General features: G+C 39.7%; 1 protein-coding gene across 2 annotated transcripts; it reads right to left on the reverse strand.

Annotated features, from left to right (window-relative positions):
• Nucleotides 1-848: 848 nt before the first annotated feature.
• LOC104349371 (interleukin-1 receptor type 1) lies at nt 849-18,305 on the reverse strand. 2 transcript variants are annotated; one of them, XM_009954899.2, is made up of 10 exons: nt 18,215-18,305; nt 16,288-16,519; nt 14,022-14,211; nt 11,847-12,021; nt 10,571-10,636; nt 8,795-8,915; nt 5,628-5,773; nt 3,905-4,048; nt 2,701-2,865; nt 849-1,225 (listed from the first exon to the last, which is right to left on the reverse strand). In XM_009954899.2, exons 1-10 carry the CDS (start codon nt 18,303-18,305, stop codon nt 849-851), a joined length of 1,707 nt encoding a protein of 568 aa, XP_009953201.2. The 2 variants fall into 2 exon arrangements, with proteins under 2 accessions (XP_009953201.2, XP_086338273.1); XM_086482147.1 differs by having other exon boundaries at nt 5,628-5,815; nt 18,215-18,275.
• Nucleotides 18,306-21,398: the final 3,093 nt, after the last annotated feature.

Genomic DNA, 21,398 nt, shown 5'->3' on the forward strand with positions numbered 1-21,398 from the left:
CCAACCACCCTGTACTCCCCATGAGAGAGTCCGTGTCATCAGCTATTTGTTCTGCTTGAGAAAATAGGAACAAATATATTAAGCCACTTAACTGGAAAAAAAAAAAAATCCTCTGGAGATTATTTTTTTGACTCAGTACAGCATTACAATGGTATTTTTATGAAGACTGTATGGGACACATGACTAAAAATGGTGCACTTCTTTAAAATGTAGAAGAGATCAGTGAAGAGTATTTATGCTTTGTCAGGTTCAATATAGCACTTGGGGGGGGAGGGGGGCTAGGATTCTCTTACCTTTTTGCTTGGACGATAACACACTGATGCAGTAACACAGAGGGATTTATCTTTCAGGAAACTGAACAAGGCAAATAAACTTGTAACAAAGAAAAGTTTTCTGTCATTTCATTAAAAAAAAAAAAATTTAAAACCCCATTTACTGACCCATTACATAATATCACAGTTATAATTAGCATAGTTCCATTCATATTCAACCTTTAATTGCAAAAAAACCAAGTTTTCTGGTTTTTTGATAGGGTTTTTTTTTCCCATTCCACATTTAATATCAAAAAAATTCCACCAAATCACAGTGCAATTCTTCGAAAAGGCCTCATGTACTTCCTTGGAAGTGGTTTCCATGTCATCACTGTGCTACCGATGACATTTCAAGGCATTCTGTTGATCTGGCCAGAAGTAAAAATGATTCACATCTGTAGATGAAGTTGTAGTACCTTCAATCCAGGAAATTTGGATAAGATTGTCTGCACAAAACAGATATACCTGACCTTCAATCAATCCATCACGAACTATGTGAACTGAAATAGTCATTAAGTGTCATTTTTCCTTTGTTATTCAGGGAGAATTACAGTCTGTCGGTAACAAATGCAATCCTGATGAAGAGCTATTTTTTCTGGATGGCATGTGGTAGCGCACTTTCTTCCAGAATCTGGTACTTGCCGAGTGAGACCTTTCTGAGAAGTCCCCTTTCCACCGGATTGCCCCGTGCTTTTGCTTAACATATTTGATGGATTCTGGCATGGCTGCATAATCTTGTATTTTTTCAAGTTCAATGAGAATCACTTTAATGCCATCTTGGATAAGAGCATTATACATGGCTAGATGCTTTTCAGACACATCTTCTAAGATACTGTAACAGGAGGGTTCTGGTACTAAAATAATTATCACTCTTCTACTTTGATGGATTTTTTCATCAGCAATGCTGATCATAGCTGTAGAGAAAAAGTTTGTGCAAAATTAAGGCTGTATGTTTCTTTTTTTTTCTTTTTTTTCTTTTTTTTTTTTTTTTTTTTTTTAACGAACATGTTGCAGTTGGTTCATTCGCTGTTTGGTATTTGAGCCAACACACTTTACCTCACAAACAGGGGCAGGAAAAGAGCACGCAAGCAGCTACCTTAGGTTAGCCAAGCAGAGATCTGGCCAATGCAACACAGCCTGACCCCATCAGACTGCATGTCTATAGTGTGTGGTTTTGCATAAACAGAGAAGAGATATCAACTATCTACTAATCTCCCTTGTGCCATTTTATTACCATCATAGGTGCAATTGCAAAAAACCAAGTTTCAAAACCACAGGTCTAGATAAAACCATGACCTTTTTCCTTAGATAGCTTGTTCTGATATGCTTAACTGGTTTTTTGTTACATGTAAGTGGAAAAGCAAGCAAAGAATCCTCCCTTCAATGGCATTCCAGCCAATTAATTCTAAAACAGCAAAAAATGTAAATGCCACACAAAACCCATATGGGTTAACTCTGAGAACAGGCATCTAAAGCAGACTCTACTTCTCAGGGAACCCTTCCTTCTCAAACCACTACGAAAAGCCTTCAGATGTAAAAAGTGATACACAAACCACCTCACGTAGGTGGGTTTTTTTTAAAACAAACACTTCTATTTAGGGCCCACTCTGCAAATTCATTCAGTCTCAGTATTATCTTTTTTAAGTCGTAAGATCACGAAGAATTCAGAAGCCTTTCATCGTTTCACCTTACATAAGCAGTCAGTGGGACCGACTTTGTAATTTTCAGTGTCAGATGCTAGAAATTTAAATTTGATGTGCATATGCACACAGAGGAAACTTCCACAAGGATTTTAAAGCCTTGCAAGGAAGGCAATGCTTCGTAAGAACTTTCACTAGGGACAAGCAGTCTTTGATACAGCTGATTGTTCCTGACAACTTAGTGTTGCATTGTTTTGTTTGGTTTTTTCTACCTACACTGTCTAAGCATCCATTATACCATTTATTGCATTCCACTGGTTTGACAGCAATTCTCAGAGCAAACAAAAATGAAACAGCAGAGAGGTTATCCTGCCAAATGGCACCTCAAAGCAACAGGCTCTTTTCATGCCATTCATGAGACCTACTTTTCTTGTCATTAATCAACATTCACAACCACAATTTCAACTCCTCTTCCCCTCATCCCTCCATCTCCAGGTGTCTAGGCTCGCCAGACATTGAAAAATACTGGAGGAGCTAAATGATGACAAGGGAAAGGCTGAGATAAACAGGCTACATGGGAGCACCCAGTGCCATATTTCTCATTCTCCATCAGAGAGAATAAGAAAAATCACAGCTCGTTCGATGGTGGGAGATATTTAGAATCACATCTGATTGACTTCCTGTTTCTGAGTTGTATTTGAAGCTGCCAATGAGAAAACTCAAGTGTAATTTGTCTTCAGATAGCTTACCTTCTCCCGGTAAATCATCCCTCCCAAATATGAAGAGGTTATATCCACATTGTCTTTCTAAGACCTCTGGCAGTATCTTCAGGGCAAAAATATCTGATGAATACAAGCAGTTCACTCTGTTCTTTGGATACAGAACGTAAGCATCATAGACCTTCCCATCTGAAACTAAGGAGTGAGCAATAGGAGTAATATAAAAATGGATCCTAAAGACAGAAAAGCAAGCAAGCAAATAAACAAACAAAAAGATCTCTAAACTCTGTTTTTCCCCACTTAAATCATTACCTAAGCATGTATAATTATACTAAGCCTGAAATATTTGTAGAATCAGGCCTTCTATAATTCAGTATGCTGGATCTGAATAGGCAAAAAAGAGACCTGCAAATTTAAGTAGGTTTGAATATTCCTTTTTGAACTCTAAATAAAAAATGTTATCACTGAATTATCTGGAAAATAGCGGTTCCAGTAGTACAACTGAATACTTAAAATTCCAGCTGCCATATAAACTCATAGGTCATTTTTGTAACCTAGAGTTTCAAAACACAGCAATCACTTAGACATGAAAGCAAAAATTGAATATTTGGCAAATCTCAAGGTCTGAATTGTATTCGCTATTTTGAAACAATCTTTTGAAAAAGACTGAATTTAAAAGACTTCAAAGAAATCTAACAGAACCTCAGTACCTCTAGAAGGCATTTTCTGTTTCTCTACCATATACCTCCTCTCAGATGTTTGGAAATGACCCATACATCAACATACTCTCATAGACAGCACCCCATCAACATTTTTCTGAATGCCAGGAATTTACAAAAAGTAAAATGATCAGAAGTGCCTTCAAATACAAAAGAAAGTGAAATTTGTCCCGGTTCGTCTATGTAAAATAAAAAACACCCAACAATTCCATTGGATTACTGCTTTCTGTTAGGACAGTAATTAAAAGAAATCTGAACAACCGCTGCCAGAACAGCATTCAAACCACTGAATTGGGTCTTCAGGGAAAGGAATGATAGTACTGGACTCCTGGAAAGTTGCTGATTTTTCCCCTATAGATGTTTTTGTTATCTGAATTAATTCTAAACATCCTAAAAGCATGTCATCCTTTCAAAAATCCCAAGGGAAACCAACAACACTCCATGAGGTTAACTCATTGCTTTGCAAGGGAAGGTGGAGGCTCATTACACCACACAGCACTGTTAGACAAACGTACCTTTTTTACCCAAGAAAGGATGGCAGGAGTCCCGATACCAAAGCACAATATCAATTTTGAAGATCTTGTAGATAAAGAGAGTAAAAAACACTAAAAATACCAAAGAAACTCCTCCTCCAATTAAGTAACCCTGAATGTTCTGAGCTGCAGTAGAGTGAACAAAAAGAGAGAAAACAAACAGAACATAGTTATACACTAGAACCAGAGAAAGACACAAAGAGATGTTAAAAATTGTTTAGTCATTAAAATAATTTGTTGGGGTTTTTTTTTAAATGGAATGAATGAATAGGACTGAAGTTTTTCATGTATGCTTTCTGCAAATACTGCTATTTGACAAGCCTACTTTTATCTTTCAGAGAAAAGCTACCTTAGTAATGTGACAAATGAGGCTACTCTTGAGCTGAAACACCAAAGTACCGACGTATATTCCAGTGCAGCAGTAGACTGTACAAAATTTTATCAGTCAGAAAGCAAGAAAGTCAGAGGTGGGGAGGTGATTTCCTGACCATGCTATTCTCCCCAGACCAACCAGGTTTCCACTGTCTCTAGTCTCTTCAAAGATCCGTCATTGAACCTACTACTTTGTTGTCCTTAAAACAAACACCCTCCACAAACTGCATTTTTTAGTTCATGCACATTAAAGGATTTCTGAGGTTAAATCCTACCCTGACAATCTTTATGATTAATCTATGTAATGAGCTAGAGCTCAGATCCACTTTCAGTCAATTATTTGTTTACAATGTGGCCAGTTAAAGGTAAGTCTGAGAATAACATTTATCAAAGGATTGGCTCACAGTAGACAAATCCAGCTCAACACAAGCTCAACAGACCAGAGGCTCTTCCGCAGCTAAATTAAAAAATAACAGGCACTCACAATGTCTGATGGTTTGCTTATCTGTGTATCTGTTTTTAAATAAAAAGAATTAAGTTCTTCAGCCTTGCATTTGAGTTTTTAAAGCTCACTTTACCTTTAAGTTCATCTACTAAAAAGAAAATGTCATGCTAGCCAGCAATAGGTCAAACTTATTCTTGTCTCTGAGCACAAGACTAGGGTCTCCAACAAGCAGCAGGATGCTCCCAATCAACATGCATGAGCCTATCTAGAAGGTGATAACACAGCACATGCATCAGTAATGGAAAGCCCATAACCATTCCAAGCAATCCGTTTCAGTCCTTCGCTATCATCATCATTAGTTTCTTCGACTATATAAATAGATTTTTTTTTTTTTTTCTTTCTCCTGGCCATCTAAGCCCATTATTTGTTACTGAAGGATAGGACAACCAGGTCCACATATACATTCATGTCCTTTTGACAGTCTGTTCCACGCTTAAGTCTTCCCCACCAGCTCTTTTAGAGAATTGGCTATTTTCATTGCTCTTCTACACACACAAATCTCCTCCAATCCACATGCTTCTTTAAGTATAAGTGGGTAAAATGAAGCACAGTATTCCACTGAGGTCTCATACTTGCTTCCAATAATTACAGTCTTTCATTAATGTTTCCTAAAACACTGAACGAGAGAAGACAAAGCAAATTAAATGTGCTATTTTCTTTAATTTTGCTAGGAACCCAACAAAAAATTTCACAAATAAAGGTACTGAGCTGCATTGCCCACTCTGCACAAAGGCACATCACATGGTTTTAGCTCTAAGTAGGGTGTTGTCAAACTAACTGAGAAGTAAGCATCACCGATCATCGTTTTATCACGATGAGATCTCTTACCTGGGTGTTCCAATTTGATGTAGGCTGTAAATTGTTCAGAACCATATATGAAGTGACAGAAAAATTTATGAGCATAATCCTTTACTTTCACTTTTGAAATGTTAAATTTTGTACCAGATACAGCCAGTCCATGAGGCATCCCTTCTCTGTCATTAAAAAAGGGTAAAAAGGAAACATCTGTAGAGAAACTGAAATATCAGTGCTTAATATGGGATAGCTTCACCTATCCACAAATAAAAGAACATGCATTTTTTACCTCTATAAACCTAAAAAGCCAGTGAAGCACAGTAAGTATCAGCCCTGTAACAAACACCTTCATGACCAGAGGTGACTTGGCATTTTCAATTCACATTGTGTTGTTGGGATTTTTTTGCTGGGCGAGACAGAGTGCACCATTAGCAGTTTGGCAGATGACGCAAAACTCAAAGGGACGGCTGATACACCAGAGGGTCGTGCTGCCATCCAGAGGAACCCTGACAGGCTGGGGAAATGGGCTGACAGGAACCTCATGAAGTTGAAAGCAAAATGCACAATCCTGCACCTGAGGAAGAATAACCACTCCCCAGGCATCCTGGACTGCATTAAGAAGAGCGCTGCCAGTAGGTTGAGGGAGATGATCCTTCCCCTCTACTCAGCATTGGTGAGGTCACACCTGGAGTAGCGGGGCCAGTTCTGGGCTCCCCAGTACAACAGATGTATGGATTTACTGGAGCAAGTCCAGTGCAGGGCAGTGAAAATGATTAGGGCAGCGGTGTGATGGTCATACAAGAGGGCAGGGACTATTCAGCCTGGAGAAGAGAAGGCTTAGGGGGCCAGGAGTGGATCTTATCAGTGTGTAAATACCTGACGGGAAGGAGCGGAGAACAGGGAGCCAGGCTTCTTTCAGTAGTGCCCACTGACAGGACAAGAGGCAACGAGCACAAATTGAAACACTTTCCCCTCTGAAATTCCATCTGAACACTTTTTTAATATCAGTGTGGTCAAGCACTGGAACAGGTTGCCCAGAGAAGCTGTGAAGTCTCCACCTGTGGAGATACTCAAAACTCAACTGGGCACAGCCCTGAGCAACCTGCTCTATCTGACCCTGGTTGAGGAGGGCAGTTGGACTAGACAATCTCAAGAGGTCCCCTCCAACCTAAATGATTCTATCAATGAAAGACTATTCAAACCAGTAATAACTAGTAAGAAAAAAAAAATCACCTTGCAGGATTCTTTATACTGATGATGAAGCAGAGATCTTTCTAAGCATACTAACAGACTCCCCCAGCTCACAGCGTCCGCAGTCAATGGCACCAACCAACTTGGGGAATAATGATGAACAAAATTCACAAAAGCTGGGTGACCCTGGTGTCAAATGACCAACAAACACGGTGATACTGCCTTTACATCTGACAGCTATTGCCACAAGAAGCTTGGAGCTATAAAATGCTACGCTACTAAATACCATCCTGCTCTAAGGTAGATTTACAGGTATAAGGTGGGAGAGGCCACAGTAGGAAGTCACCTACAAACTGACATCCTACTCTGTATACCAAAGTGATGTCACCTTATGTACACAAGGAGGAAAACTTGGTTTGCAGAACATCCTGAAGAACCAGTTTCTATTACATATATAATTGCCAGCAACTTCTGTCATGGGATGCCGATACAAACCTCCTCATTTTGCAACATGTTCAGATTTGTTCAAGTCATTTTTAACTGTAGTCCCAGCAGAGGAAGGAGTTAACTCCTAGGTGTGAGCCCTCAAGTCCATAACATTGGCCATGCCTACAGTGTGCTTTGCTACTAGCAAATGCTCCACAAAGTTAATTGCTGAGGAATTGCTACTATTTTTTTAAATAAAACATCATTATTGCAATGAGATCCATTTCCCTGACACTGGATAACTTACTTTGAACAATTAATCCTAATCAGAACTTGCACAAGATGTATTTTGCACATCTCCATCTCTGGCATGGGAAAACTATCAGGCAGGGTGGTGATTAGAAATGGAGATCCCTTCTAAGCAATGCAAAAATCTTATCAGAGAATTGCTCCAAGTTAATATATTAAATACTTTTCAGGAAGATGTGTTTAATAGCAACATCAAGTTGGTTTCAGAAGTTCTAAGTTTAAACATAGCTACACAGAGCTGCACGTGTGTCTTAACTGGTGAAGCTGAGAAACTTCACACCCTAAAGAACAATGGACTTAGTTGTGCCTTAGGCTAAGACTGTAAGCTGAGGGCTTAATATTTCTGGGCAAACAATCAAGTATACAAACCTATAACAAAAGTAATAAACCTCCCCTAAAGGAACCTGGGGACAAAGTAGAACTAAGATTCCTTCTGGAGGGCAGATACAGATGAATCATTTTAAAAGATCAACAAAAAAAGATCATTTTAAAAGCAGTCTGCAACCTAACTCTAGCCATATTTTGCACTGATGATGGCACCTGGTGGAGATGGCAATGCTTCTGCGTGAGTGTGAACTGATCAGCTGAGATTTTTTCTCTTTCTTCTTTGCACTATGTTTTAAGGATTATATTTAACAGCAGTGATGGATACAATGAGAAAGCGAACAGTACATCCACACTCAGGTACAGCATAGATCAGTCACTGAGTAACAAAGGTCCTGCTCTCTCAAAAGAATTGCTGGTTTTATCAGCTTAATTTGGGTTTCATTTGCCTGAACAAAAAAAAAAAACAAACAAAAAAACCCAACTCTAAATATCCTGCAACAAAAGCTTCTGCTTTGTGTTCCTGAGCATTAGCAGCTGCATCTGTACATAGAAAAGGGACCAACTTCACAAATAAAAATAAGTTGGGTGATTTTGTGTTTTGGAACAATCTATCCTTCCCATATTAATGATAGAGGGCAAGCTTTAATCTATTAGCAAAAAGGACTGCATAAGAACAAATGGTTAAGCAAGACTTACAAAATTATATGTTTCACAACAGCTTTATAAAAACCTACATATGATTGCTTCATTACATTTGTATCAGATACATCAGTATTTATAATAAAATGTTTAATTATTTTAAAACCAAGCAATAAGAATATAATGTACTTGATGCAGACTTGTAACCAGTCTTTCAATGACTACTGACATTTGACTAGTAGTCAAATTCAGCAAATGACTGTACCTACAAATGCACTTGCAATTCAGTGTATAATAAGTATACTTACTCATAAAACTGTTCCCTGTAGGTGCTATCAAAGCTATCAACATCTTCATCATTAACTTGCCAGAATGGAATCAAGCCATTTATGCCACTTGATATATTACATTCCATAACTACATGAGACCCTACAAAAAACATTTAAATACAATTGAAGGTCTTGTCACAGAAGCAGGATCAAGTGATTGGGGAACAGCTGGGAAAAGGAGGTATATCCAAAAACCCACTTACCTTATGAAAAGCAGAGTCCTTAAAACTCATCCATCTGTAATCCACACTTGGGTGTCTCCAATCTAGATACCAATTCCACCCTAAATGTACGTGTCTAAACGTTCACACCTACTGTAAGCTAGGTGTCCAAGCTAGCTTCAGAGTTCAGCTCTGCTGAAGTCCACTCACATTAAAGTAGACACCTGGGGTTTATCAACTAATGGCTGTCCAGACTCCACTGACAGATCTCTAGGGCTCAAAGCAGTTGCATGTATGCAGCTCTCCAGCATCCAAGACATTCAGATTGAGCTGGCAGATAGGACTCCAGATCTTCAAGAAACCTGCACTGCTAGAGTAGCCAGACCACCCAAAACAGCACTAGACATCTATGCATAGGCAACTGAATTGATCCCCAATTGATAACAGCATGAATTAAGGACCCTAGCTCATATACAGTTACCCAAGTGTAGACAACACCCTGGAGCTGAATCCCATTCTTAATGGCCACGCATATCTTTACTCCAGATCAAGAGTCTTTTGGACAACACTGTCCACTGGGATGGTTTCTGAATACTCTCACACTCTGCTCTCAGAGCAAGCTCACCTGTCACTCAGCTCTTTTGCCACCAGGAGTCCAGATCTTACAAAATGCCTCAGTATTAAGAAAGCAAGCCAAGTTGCAGAAAACATTTCTTGCCAATGTACCTCAGAGAGCTCCATTCACAGGAAGGTAAGCAGCTTTCTTGGAGTCCTTTCTTTCTGTATTTTACCCATGGAAGTTATGGTTTGATAGGAGAAGGTGGGCTCTCAGCTCACCTATGTAAAGATCTCAGTGTTTTGCTTCCTAGAACCACATCAGATCTAGATGCTTCCACCAAGGGATAGTCTCTACCAAAAGCGTGGAATAAACCTTTAGCTCGCACGCAAAGCAGTTCCTTGAACAAGAGTTCACACAGAAATCACAATCTCTTCCCTTGTGTCCTTCCACCACAATAATGAGTTCTTCTAAAGATATGAATTAGTGCATTGCACAGCTCTTCAAAAGGAAGAAAACCCTTCAAGTGTTCCATGCCTTCCATTTCCATACATCCATGAATGTACTGTTAAGTTTCCACACAACTTTCTCCTGCCATTTCTCATCCAAAAAGCATACTGGTGTTTCTAGGTTCATGCAGCTGTTTCCAGGTTCTGCCTCACAGCCAGGCATTTAATAGGAGCAAAGACTTTTTTTCCAGCATCCCATTAAAGGTACCAGACAGAGAGTAGTACTTTTGAATAGCAGTGCCTTTTAAAAACAAAACAAAAAAACCCACCCAACCCAAAAACTTCACCAACTTCCTTTAAAAGGTACCCCCCCAGTAGTGGGGATTCATTTGTAGTTGTTCAGTAGCCACAACTGAGCCACTTTGTGGGTGGAGGCTGTGTGTCTCCTTTTAGCCTCACGCGTGTCTGCTTTCCTAAAGGCTGTAAGGCAATCAAGGTTTGTTCATCTTAGCTGGTCTAAAGATTCCAATAATACATCAGCAACTTTTAATTAATGCAGTGTCCACTTTCTTAAATAGTCACTACTTACCAAGTTCTACTTCAATTGTATTGTTCTTCGGATAAATAAACTCTGGCCTTATCTGCAGTGGTCGTTCTAATAGGAACAAAGAGAAAAATAAAGTCTTCAGGCAAGAAGAGTTCCACAACTCACTTCAACTGATAATTTTACAATGGTTTTGGCTTATTGTTTGGTATTATTGAAGCTCCATACTTACTACCAGTTTCAAATTTACAACAGAAAATCTCTCATATGATTCTCTATCCATATTATTCTATTTTAGCTTCGAAGTTAATAAAAGGCTTTAGCTTACGTTAAAAATACTTTTCAAAATAATCTCAAATTCACGGGCCGTGGATATAAAAGCAATACAAAACCAGAAAACAGAAACAAAACCAAAAAATGCGATTAACTTTGTCAGAGAGGTGGACAAGGAAGAGAAAGAGGGATTGTATAAACGACCTCCTAGATCAGGTGAATATCTATTTAAGTAAAAGAGTAAGCACGCACAAACTGGGCTGGAATTCTATCATTCTGCACAATGTACAGACTCACTGCTAACAACCCACTGTTCTCGCATCACCTATCCAAAGTCAGAATATTGGTTTAATCTAAAAAGATGAACACTCTGCCTCCAGCCAACTTTTCTGATAGGTCTACTATTATGGTATCGGTCAGGTCAGCAGCAGTGCTACCTACAAAGATGCAACCACAACTATCACTGCAATAAATGACAGTACTGGGAGAGCGAGACAGACAGTTCTGAGTCCTGTATGCAGAAAAGCACAACCAAGTGCCAAGAATAAGCCAATCCTTCCCAGAGGAAGATATTAACTTTGCAGTATTGATAGAGCTTGTCACATCTCCTTTCCCATCAATTGAGATTCTAGTGAACGTTGTAAGCAAGTTCACCAACAGGGCCACAAGCAGGTGCTTTGCTGTGATGGTCTCAGCAAAAATTCCTCTTTTTTTTTTTTTTTTTTTTAATTTCTTCAATTTAATGATGCATTATTTGTTTTAGCAAAAACAACCTCTCCACCCCAGTAAGCACTGCTTCCTTCTAATTCTCACTACTAACCCTGTATTTCTCATTTCCCCATGACAATTCTTTCTTGGAAGCTCACGGGTAACAACATGCGTTATTGTATTTTAAATTTTACATTCAGGAAAAAGTTAAAAAAATATTTGCAACTCTAATTTCACAGAGCTGAAACATAACATGCCAAACAGCTTATGCCTGCATACAAATATTTACAGCAGAGCTAAAAAGAGAAGAAAGAGAAGAGGATAACCTCAATGCGCTCACCTTTAACCTCTAGACTCATGGTTCGTGAAACATTATATTGTTTTCCCATATATGTGTACACCATACGGCACGTGTAGTTTCCTCTGTCTTCTACAGTTACATCGTGAATCAAGACAGCATTTTCACCCTCTGCCAAAAGAAGTCGCTTGTCTTCAAGAAATCCAGGCTTACACTCCTAAATATATTAAAAGTACCTGTGATTTAAGGGAACTAATACTCTGATAATTAAAGAAGTTACTGAACTCTACTGATTACTAAAATACTTGCCAAATATTGATTTTTTTTTTTTTTTGAAAGCCACGATGTAGATTCTTATCCAAGCATCACTATGCTCTAACATGAAGTCTGATGACGTCTTGCTGCATTTGGACTTTTTAAAAATCCCTGCAGTCAGTCCGTTAAGTTTTCAAATGCTGTGTTTCAGCTCACTGCCTTCGTTTAATAGCTTGACGGTTATTTATCTCAGGTGTAACAAAAGCTAATAGGCATGTAGTAGAGTTTATGAGAGTACATGCCTTCATTCCTACTTCACCAAGACGAACGAGAGCTGCTGTAGCAATGCCTGATGCTACAGCAAATACAGTGAAACACCTCCTTCTCTTCCCTGTCCTATAAGCAGTGTAGAATCGCTTAATCTCAAAAGAAGATGTACAGGCCCATGTAGCTACTTTAACACCAGAATTAAGAGTTGAACTACTACAGAATTTTACCTTAACGTGGACAAAATACATCTTTCTAAGCTTGCATAGTTTACATTTCTGCTCTGGCACAATCAGCGCAAAAGGCATAAGAATACCACGCCATGATCAACAGATAGGCCAAGCCTAATATTCTGTGAAACTGATATAATTATGCAGAGCCTTGTATTTAAGGAAACATACAAATTTTTAAACTTATTATCCACATAAATTAATCGAAGGATTAACTAGATTTTCACAAATCAACAATATAAAACATGTTTTTGACTCTGAAAAAACTTGCAATTCAAATTATTTTTTTAAATATGCCTCTCACACCTCCTTACACCTCCCCAGTAGTGTAGCAAGATACACGCTTTACTCAAACTGTACAGAAAATAAACCTTCTGTGTGGGGTTTGTGTCTGGCAGGGTTTTGGTAGCAGGGGAGGGGCTACAGAGGTGGCTCCTATAAGAAGCTTCTAGAAGCTCCCTCAGCTCCAATTCAGACCTGCCTCTGGCCAAGGCTGAGCCAAGCAGTGTCCCTGCAATAATACATTTAAGGGGGGAGGGGGGGAAACCTGTTGGGCGAATCTTTGTTAGGGAGCGGAGGAAAGGAGGGGGATGTGAGAGAAACAACTATGTAGACAGCCAGGTCAGTGAAGAAGGAGGGAGGGAGGCACGGTGAAGCAAAGATCCCCCTGCAGCCCGCAGTGAGGCAGGCTGACCCCCTGCAGCCCATGGAGATCAACAGCGGAGCAGATATCCACCTGCAGCCCGTAGAGGACCCCACACCAGAGCAGGTGACTGTGCCCAAAGAAGGCCGTGACTCCCAAGGAAGCCCATGCCAGGGCAGCCCGTTGCTGGGAGGATGGCAGCCCATGGGACGGACCCGCGCTGGGAAGTTCGTGGAGAACTGTCTCCCATGAGAGGGAACCCATGCTGGAGCGGGCGAAGAGTGTGAGGAGTCCTACCCCTGAGGAGGAAGGAGCAGCAGAGACAACGTGTGACAAACTGACCGCAATCCTCATTCCCCATCCTCCCATGCCCCTGGTGGGGGAGGAGGTAGAGAAATTGGGGGAGCAGAGCTGAGCCCAGGCAGAAGGGAGGGGTGGGGGGGGGAAGGTGTTTTTAAAAGGTGATTGTTTTTCTCATTATCCTACTCCGGTTTGATTGGTAAATTGGTGGTGTTGTTCATATTAAGTTGATGTTGTTTCCCCAAGTTGAGTCTGGTTTTGCCCATGACCATAACTGGTGAGTGAGCTCTCCCTGTACTTGTCTCAACCCTCAAGCTTTTTATTGTATTTGCTCCTCCCCATCCCACGGGGGGCGTGAGGGGGTAGGAGCGCGTGAGTGGCTGCGTGGTGCTTTGTTGCCGGCTGGGTGGGCTTAAACCATGACACCTTCCCTTCCAAAAGATACTTTTCACAGTTACTTCATAACACATTTTATACAGAATATTTCATATCTTGTATATCTGAAATACACATGCACAATACCTTATACCAGTGTACTTCAGGCTGATTATTGTCTTCATCTTTAAAATGTTCTAGATCAGGGCATATAATCTTTCCAGTATTTGTGCTCATCACTTTTTGTTCAAACTTCATTTTTCCATTAAAACACAAACCGTTATCGTTCTTAAAAACTGTTAAATTTATAGTTTTTTTGTTAGAGTGGTTAAGGCTCCTGTAATTAGAACAGCAGATAAGTCAGGTCGTTAACAATAAAATCCCTTGTTTCCATCAAGTCAGGGAGTTTATGAAGAGGGACTTCAGCATCTCCACCAGCCTTGCCTCTAACACCTCTGCTACAGCCCCCCTAGCTCTTAAACACCACCCTCAGTTCTTCACTCCCTGCTTCAGACCAAAAGATGGGAATAAGCTCTGATTTTGTGTTGTAAGCAGAAGTGGGGTCTGCTCTGGAAGCACCAGAGGGGATGCCAGGACTTCTCAGAGCTGACGCTCTATGGAGCCCACTGCACCAACCCAGCCTTGCCATTTTCAGTGCTATGTTTGCCAGCACACAGTAGAGCAGGGTAACCCAAAACATGCACTGGAACACCCTTGGTGCCAAACGAACAGGAGAAGACAGGTTCCTCTCAATGTTCCTTGAAGGGACATATCAAGAAAAACAGGCTGCAAACCTTAGCAGAAGGGAGACAGAACTTTTGAATAACATACACATCAAGGTGCAGCATCAATGTGAGACCACGTCACACCAAGAGCTCACAAGAACCTCTGGTACAGTAGCTCTGCAGAGGAGAGATGGCACTAGAAACCAGAAGCTTATGTCAGAAGTAAAGGAATACTCTCTATTAATTCATTGCTCAACTCTTCATTTCTCAATGCTATCTATGCTAAGGGACAAGTTTCCAGAAAAGTGAACTACATGTTTTGACAGTCCCGGCTTCAGCTTCTATATACTGCACCTCGACAAGCTCTGTAATTAAGGTTTAAGTGACTGATACACAAAATATAGCCTACAGTTAACGTAACTGAACTTTAGCAGATCTTTTCTCCTGCCGACATGATGCAAGCCAGGGACGTGAGGTGCTCACGGGAACACATCTCATAGCTAGAGTAACTGGAAACATAGCAGGAAAGAGCAACTTAACATTAGTTAACTGTGTAGCTTTGAAAGGATTACATTTCTTCTGACTTTCAATTTTAGCTTCATTATCAACTCTGGAGCAGGAAGGTGCAGAGGCTTGTGACCTGTGCCTACACTGGAAGTTTTTCCTAATCACTATTACTACACTCACAACCCAAACCACTTCAGCATAACTGGTGCACTATATGCACACCAGTACCCATAACTACACACTACTAAAACAAATTTTGGGTCACCCGAAAAGCCTGCATTGGCTGTTTCTCAGTGTGCTGTGGCAAGACCATGAGGAAAAGAACAATTTCCATGTGCCTTCCCAAAATTGATTTCCTGTTCAGCACATGGTGAATTTCAGCCATTATAAGTAAGATCTGACCACCTGAAGTGGTGAAGTCCAGTGAACTGATCTGAGCTGTAAATATGGCAAGAGTTTTAAAGTACCAAATAGTTGAAAATAATCTATTCCTTTTTTCTTCTTCTCTGTGCACTCAGATCTTTTGAGCAGCACTGAGGATGAGCTACTTTCACTGTCCCTAAAGCTGTCTAATGCATAGCTTTGCTCTTCACATGCATTCTCATTTTTGAACAGTAACATTTGGTAAAGTTTTAAAATAAAAGATAAGAATAGTTTTCTGCCTTTTAATTTGTAAATTTCTAAAAAGGATTCCTAAAAAGTGACTAAGGTCTCCAGAAAGTCTGTATGTGGTCATACTGCACAACATGCAGAGTTTGCACCTCTTAGATCCTTCCATTTAACCACATCCATTGAAGAAACCAAAATGTTCTTCTGATCTGTCAGTATCAAACAGCAATTTGAACATAGGAAAAGCTGAAGCAGTTAAAAGTCTTCCCTGTGAGCTTACACTTAATCCAAAACCAAACAAACATAACAAAAACAACCCATGCGGACCATTGTTAATATTATCATGCTTTAACATAGTGTCTTCTGTATGAACCACTTTTACAATGCTACATGTGTAGAAGAAAATAGAAAGAAGGCAGCACACAGAAACAAAAAGCATGGTCAAAACAGTGCTTTCAACTGATCTAAGCTTTCTACCTAAACCAAAAAATTCCGTACACTCACATTCCACAAATATGTTATCACACATGCAAACATTAGCAACCCAGTTGTTTCCCTCCTCCCTTCCTTACCTTACAGCACATTCATAAAGTCCAGAATCTTCCAGAGTTGCAGGAATAAACCAAAGCAAGCCCTCTTGCTGATGGATCCTGGCGTGCCTCTCTGTGGTTACTGGTGTAGCACTACCATTTTTATACCATGTCACATTGTAATCAGCATGAAACACTGGCAGTGTAATTATTGGGCAACTAATAGCTGTAGGCTCTCCAACGAGCACAAAGTAATCACAAATAACACATTCTTCTATTTCAAAAAAAAAAAAAAAAAAGAAAAAGAAAAAGTTATCAATGCTTTTAATCTGTATAATTTTACGTTTTGAAAGTATTAACATCCATCCCAAGTTACAGAGAATTAGACCTTTCTGTAACAAGGCTACCATTTTTTGTTTGTTTAGCACCTTCTGGTTGGGGATCTAAACCACAAATTTTACAAAGCTTAACCCACAACTTCCCCCATTAAGGCAGTCAGCAACAATGCAAGTCCAATAGGCTCAGTGCAAACCAGGGCATAAGAAGATACATGGGATTCACCAGGCAACATGAGCTTCAGAACTCACCTGTCGTGTCCTTTTTATTTTGAGCATGTTAGTACTTTTGCAGAATTACCAGATTCTTAATGTAGACACTATCTATGAAAAGCAAGGTGCAAACAGCAGCAGTGCAAAGCTCTTCACAGTACTCTGGCCATAGGGACTGTGGGCCCAAAAACAAATCAGGAAAAGAAGGCGTGGGGTGGGAGCGGGAAATATGGTTTTTGACCTGAAGCACACCACAGTATTAAATAAGATCAAGACCTCAACACACCAAAGTCGTCTGGGAACCAACATGTCATAATACAAAGGAAATTTGGAGAGGTGCAGTGTTTAGATTAAGAAGTCTCGCCTATAATGTATTATTTCCTTAGTACATTTGCAATTTCTGTCATCTTTATCCAGAGGGCTCTTTAAAGTATGAGCATTATTCTGAACATCACATAAAAGGCGAACATAAATGGAATTTTTATAATTATGGGAGCATAACAAGTTGACAAGACACAATCATGCAACCTAGCAAGCAATTTGTAAACATCAGCCAAAAAAAAAATGCTAGAAAAAGGAAGCCAGATACTTCATGTATGCAAGAAATCAGCAAGAACCCAAATCTGCAAGCAAAAACCACTTGGAGAATACCAGCTTAGCACAAACAGAGCAGGCCATTTGGCTATAAAGCTGATTTCAGAAGCTTCCAAACCTTTGCATACATGTGCAACACTGAATGCCTATGAAACCGCAAAACATCTGACTGAACTGAGTTTACAAATCGTGCTGAATGGCTGTATAAATACAAAACTAATGTATTCAATTTCAAAATAAAAGAGTCTTCAGTCATCTTTCCAGTTATACCACCTTCCCATCATCTAATGTAATTTCCAAGTAGGTCCCTATGGAGATTAAACTAATTCAGAAACATTAATACTAAACCGCTTATGCCAAGAGCAGCAAGAGAAGCATAATTAATTTGTGTAGTCCTAAACTTTATGGAAAAATTAGATCTACCATTAAAATTAGCACTAATTAATTGTAGAGGAAACTGAGCCCTACTGCTTTCAGGACTAGCGCTACAGCATGGCTTTTAAAGAAGGCATTCAACAGCTAAGTCGAGTAAGCCAATCTCTTCGGACTTTCTTCATAAGAATCAGGGAAAGGTTAATCCAAGCCTCAATTACAAAATTTATGTGTCTAGATTTAAAAATATTTATGTCAATACCTCCATTCCATCCCCAGTGCAACTTCAATCCAAGAAGAGGCATTCAGCATATCTTCAATATGCTGCTGAAGCAAAACCAAATCCCAAATCCACTATTTGCTCTCAGCAACTCTTTTCTACTAAATACACACAACTCGTCTCTCGCAGGCTTTCTTTTTTTAAAATCGTAATTTCAACAACTTATTTAACTTACCAGCACTGAACAGAGGTATGAGTAGAATGAGATGACCAATGAGCAAAAATGTAGATGTCATCTTTTGCTGCAAAGAAGAATTTTTTTCCATTAGTGCGGTAAGAGTGTTCAAGCTGCACTGTCATCTGCACCCTGCGTTACTCCTTAAAATTCAGAAGTATTAGTCATCTTGGGGAGGGGAAAAAAGTGGGTTTGGTAATCTAGCCCCAGCTTTTGAAGAGTTCAACTACAGCAACTGTTGGCGTCCACAGAAGGCTGCTCAGTTTTCAGCTTTCTACTGGAATTTTTCCAAATTTCTGCTGGAATAACTCTTGCATAAAGTATAATTTTCTTTTGCCAGCATAGTTAAGCCAAAAGAAAAAAAAAATCCCAACCCCCTAGCACAGAGAAGTTATGCTAGCATAGTGATTTAAACTATATGGTATAATTTAGAAACCAGGCTTGATTAAGCTACTGCTCTCTCCACATGTTTACAAGAGACACAATCACAGAGATGTATGAGGTTTTGTTCTTTGAACTGTTCTTGTACAGTTGAGGCAGCACTGCTTTTAGGAGCAGATGAACTTGTCATTCTTTACAGAAGGACACGCACGCTGTAACTCCAGCATGAGCTGGCACTTCAACTGGCGTCTAAAGTCAATGTGTGTGGAAACCACAGCTAATATGAACTGCTGTGGTCAGACACAAAACAAAGCATTCAAGAACCATAGTTTCACTTCACACCTCAGGTCTTCTTTGCAGCTTTCTCCAACAAAGACATGACTGAACAGACACCCACTGCCCTCATAGCCCGCAAGAGGCTTTCATGAAACCTTTAAATCTTAACAAAGTCCTGCTCCCCTCTGAGATGCGATGGCTTTTTCTCGGCAAGATGTCATCAGAGCCCTTCACGAGCCTTCTACTGCCAGCCAGCTGGCAAACATTTCACCCCTTTGCCTTCTGACAGCTCCTTGTAGGTTAAGGTCTGCATTTAGCTGTCTTGCCTTTCCTCAGTTCCCGGCTATTTTGCACGCTGCTGCTTCTCACTCTAAAGCAAGCTGGTTTCCCACGTAGCAGCCCATTGCAAAACAATCACTGCACAGGCCCTAGTTAATATTTTCCTTCTACTCAGCTAGAAAAGGCTGGAAGAAGAGATGGCATTCCCCAAAAAAACACACATGACCTTGACTTACTTTTATATCCAATGTCGTTCACTTTAGTGACAAATAAGCCATACTAGCTCCTCCTTTTGAAACATTCCATATGCAGAAGTTTGGGATAGTAGGGAGGGACACAGAGAGCAGAGTTCAACACTTCAGTATAATGGCCTCCAAGCGTATACTTCTTTTGGACAGTTTATCTGACAAAGCACTCATGCCATAGCCTTTATTTAGTTGCCTTGTGTGTGGTTTAACTCTAACTTGCCAATAAGCTGATTGTCATTCTTGGAGTTTCAGTTTACCTGTAAAGAGTGGAGAAGGGGAAAAAAGGATTTTACAAAACACATCATTTGGGCAGCAGCATACGCATACAAAACCAAATTTTCTACAGATATCCTAAACGTAAATGCAAGAGCATCCCTCTGCCAATACTAGAGAGATGACTTAAACCAAAGGAGCAACAACAAAACTTGCAGTTAAGATTGACCAATTCTAGCAAAGAGCTTTGGAAAATGAAGTTTCTGTCAAAAACAAGGTAACATTACACAGGTGTCAAGCAAGCAATAAAACCAGACACAAGTAGCCACTTCGTAAGGCAGATTTAACAACTAAAAGGAAACAAAGAATACTTAATTTGTTTAGGGCAAGATAAGAATAACTAAGCAATTCAACTGGTCAAGCTTTATACTTTGACCCCATTGCTGGTCTCCAGTACCAAGGGTGGATGTCTTTCTAATATTGTATGCTAAAGCTCAACTTTTTTAACGTTCTATTCTTTCAAACTCATATACACACCCCCTTCAAATATTGCAGTGGTAAAGCTTAAAAACTCTGGAAAGAAGGGAAGAAGCCTCTAGCTTTTGTAGTTGCAACACCTCACAGTATATGGAGCATTTCTGTTCTGGTTAGCACAGTTTTAAGTGACAGCATAAGGTTTTTACATTTTTTCATACACAGAATATACAGAGAAACACTACCCAAAATCCACAAATGTGAAACAGCAAACTTTGTTTAAAAAGCAGATGTTTCTTCCCATGCCTAACAACTTAGCCTTCTAGTGCCTTGCATCACAGTCTTAGCAATATGAAATACGCCTGTGGTACAACCACAGAAGATCAAAAATCTCACTTACACAGAAAGAATGGCCATTTCACTGAGGACACTGCCTACATACCTAGTTTGGAGAACTGTTTCAGCTCAAAGCTTGCTGGGCTTAAAGAAAAAACGTAGGTGAAGTCTTCTAAGAAACAAAAAAACCCCAACCAAACAAAACCCCATACACCAATCAATCTTGTTTGTGGTTTGAACTACTAAAAAAGAAAAGGTTTGATTTCCAAGTTATTTTCCTAATATTTATCTTCCCATAGTTAAAATACAACTTACTACTGCTCCTTCAAATTTCAAAAATTACTATCTTGAAAACAAAACCAGAAAACATGTGGACCTAATTTAAGATACTGACATTTTGCTCTTTGCAGGATGTCTATCTTCACAGAATGTGCCCTTTTAATTGCCTTAGGCACGTTGCCAACTTTAAATGCCACAAGAACATGTTGAGAGACATATTAGGTCCCTAAGTCTGCATGCAGCAAAATTAACAAACTTGTTCTTCAGGAAGCTGTGCAAAACACATAACTGTATCTTTGTTTTCCAAATTTTCTGTCTCCAATTTTTTGAAAGATTTGACTTGTAAATAATTTATAAATACATGGACATGATAGATCCTTGTAAAGGCCAACACAATGAAAAAACACTCAAGACCATAGCCTAGAAAGCATCTAAACCCCTCAACTGCATATCAGCAGGTCGCTGTTAATTTAAGTGTCTTTCCGTCTGTGGGGACTCCTTACAGCAAGGCCCACCAACAGATCCTTATCCTTCCAGCCATACAGAGGAACATAGAAATTGTGGTTCAAAGGCAACTCATCATCTCTGCAAAGGACATAAAAGCATAGAGGTGTAAAGTGCTCCAATTTAGTGACAGTGTCTGTATGGAAGAACTGCATTCACTTTTTAATTAAAACTTCAATAGAGTTTAATTGAAA

This window comes from Leptosomus discolor, chromosome 1, assembly GCF_034619465.1.
Source record: "Leptosomus discolor isolate bLepDis1 chromosome 1, bLepDis1.hap2, whole genome shotgun sequence".
Taxonomy (NCBI): Eukaryota; Metazoa; Chordata; class Aves; order Leptosomiformes; family Leptosomidae; genus Leptosomus; species Leptosomus discolor.

Coding starts and splice junctions, on each gene's coding strand:
- LOC104349371 (XM_086482147.1), bottom strand. CDS start 18,275: ATGACATCTACATTTTTGCTCATTGGTCATCTCATTCTACTCATACCT. Junction 16,520..18,214: donor CATACCTCTGTTCAGTGCTG/GTAAGTTAAATA, acceptor TTTTTGAAATAG/AAGAATGTGTTATTTGTGAT. Junction 8,916..10,570: donor TACAATTGAAGTAGAACTTG/GTAAGTAGTGAC, acceptor TGTTTTTTGTAG/GGTCTCATGTAGTTATGGAA.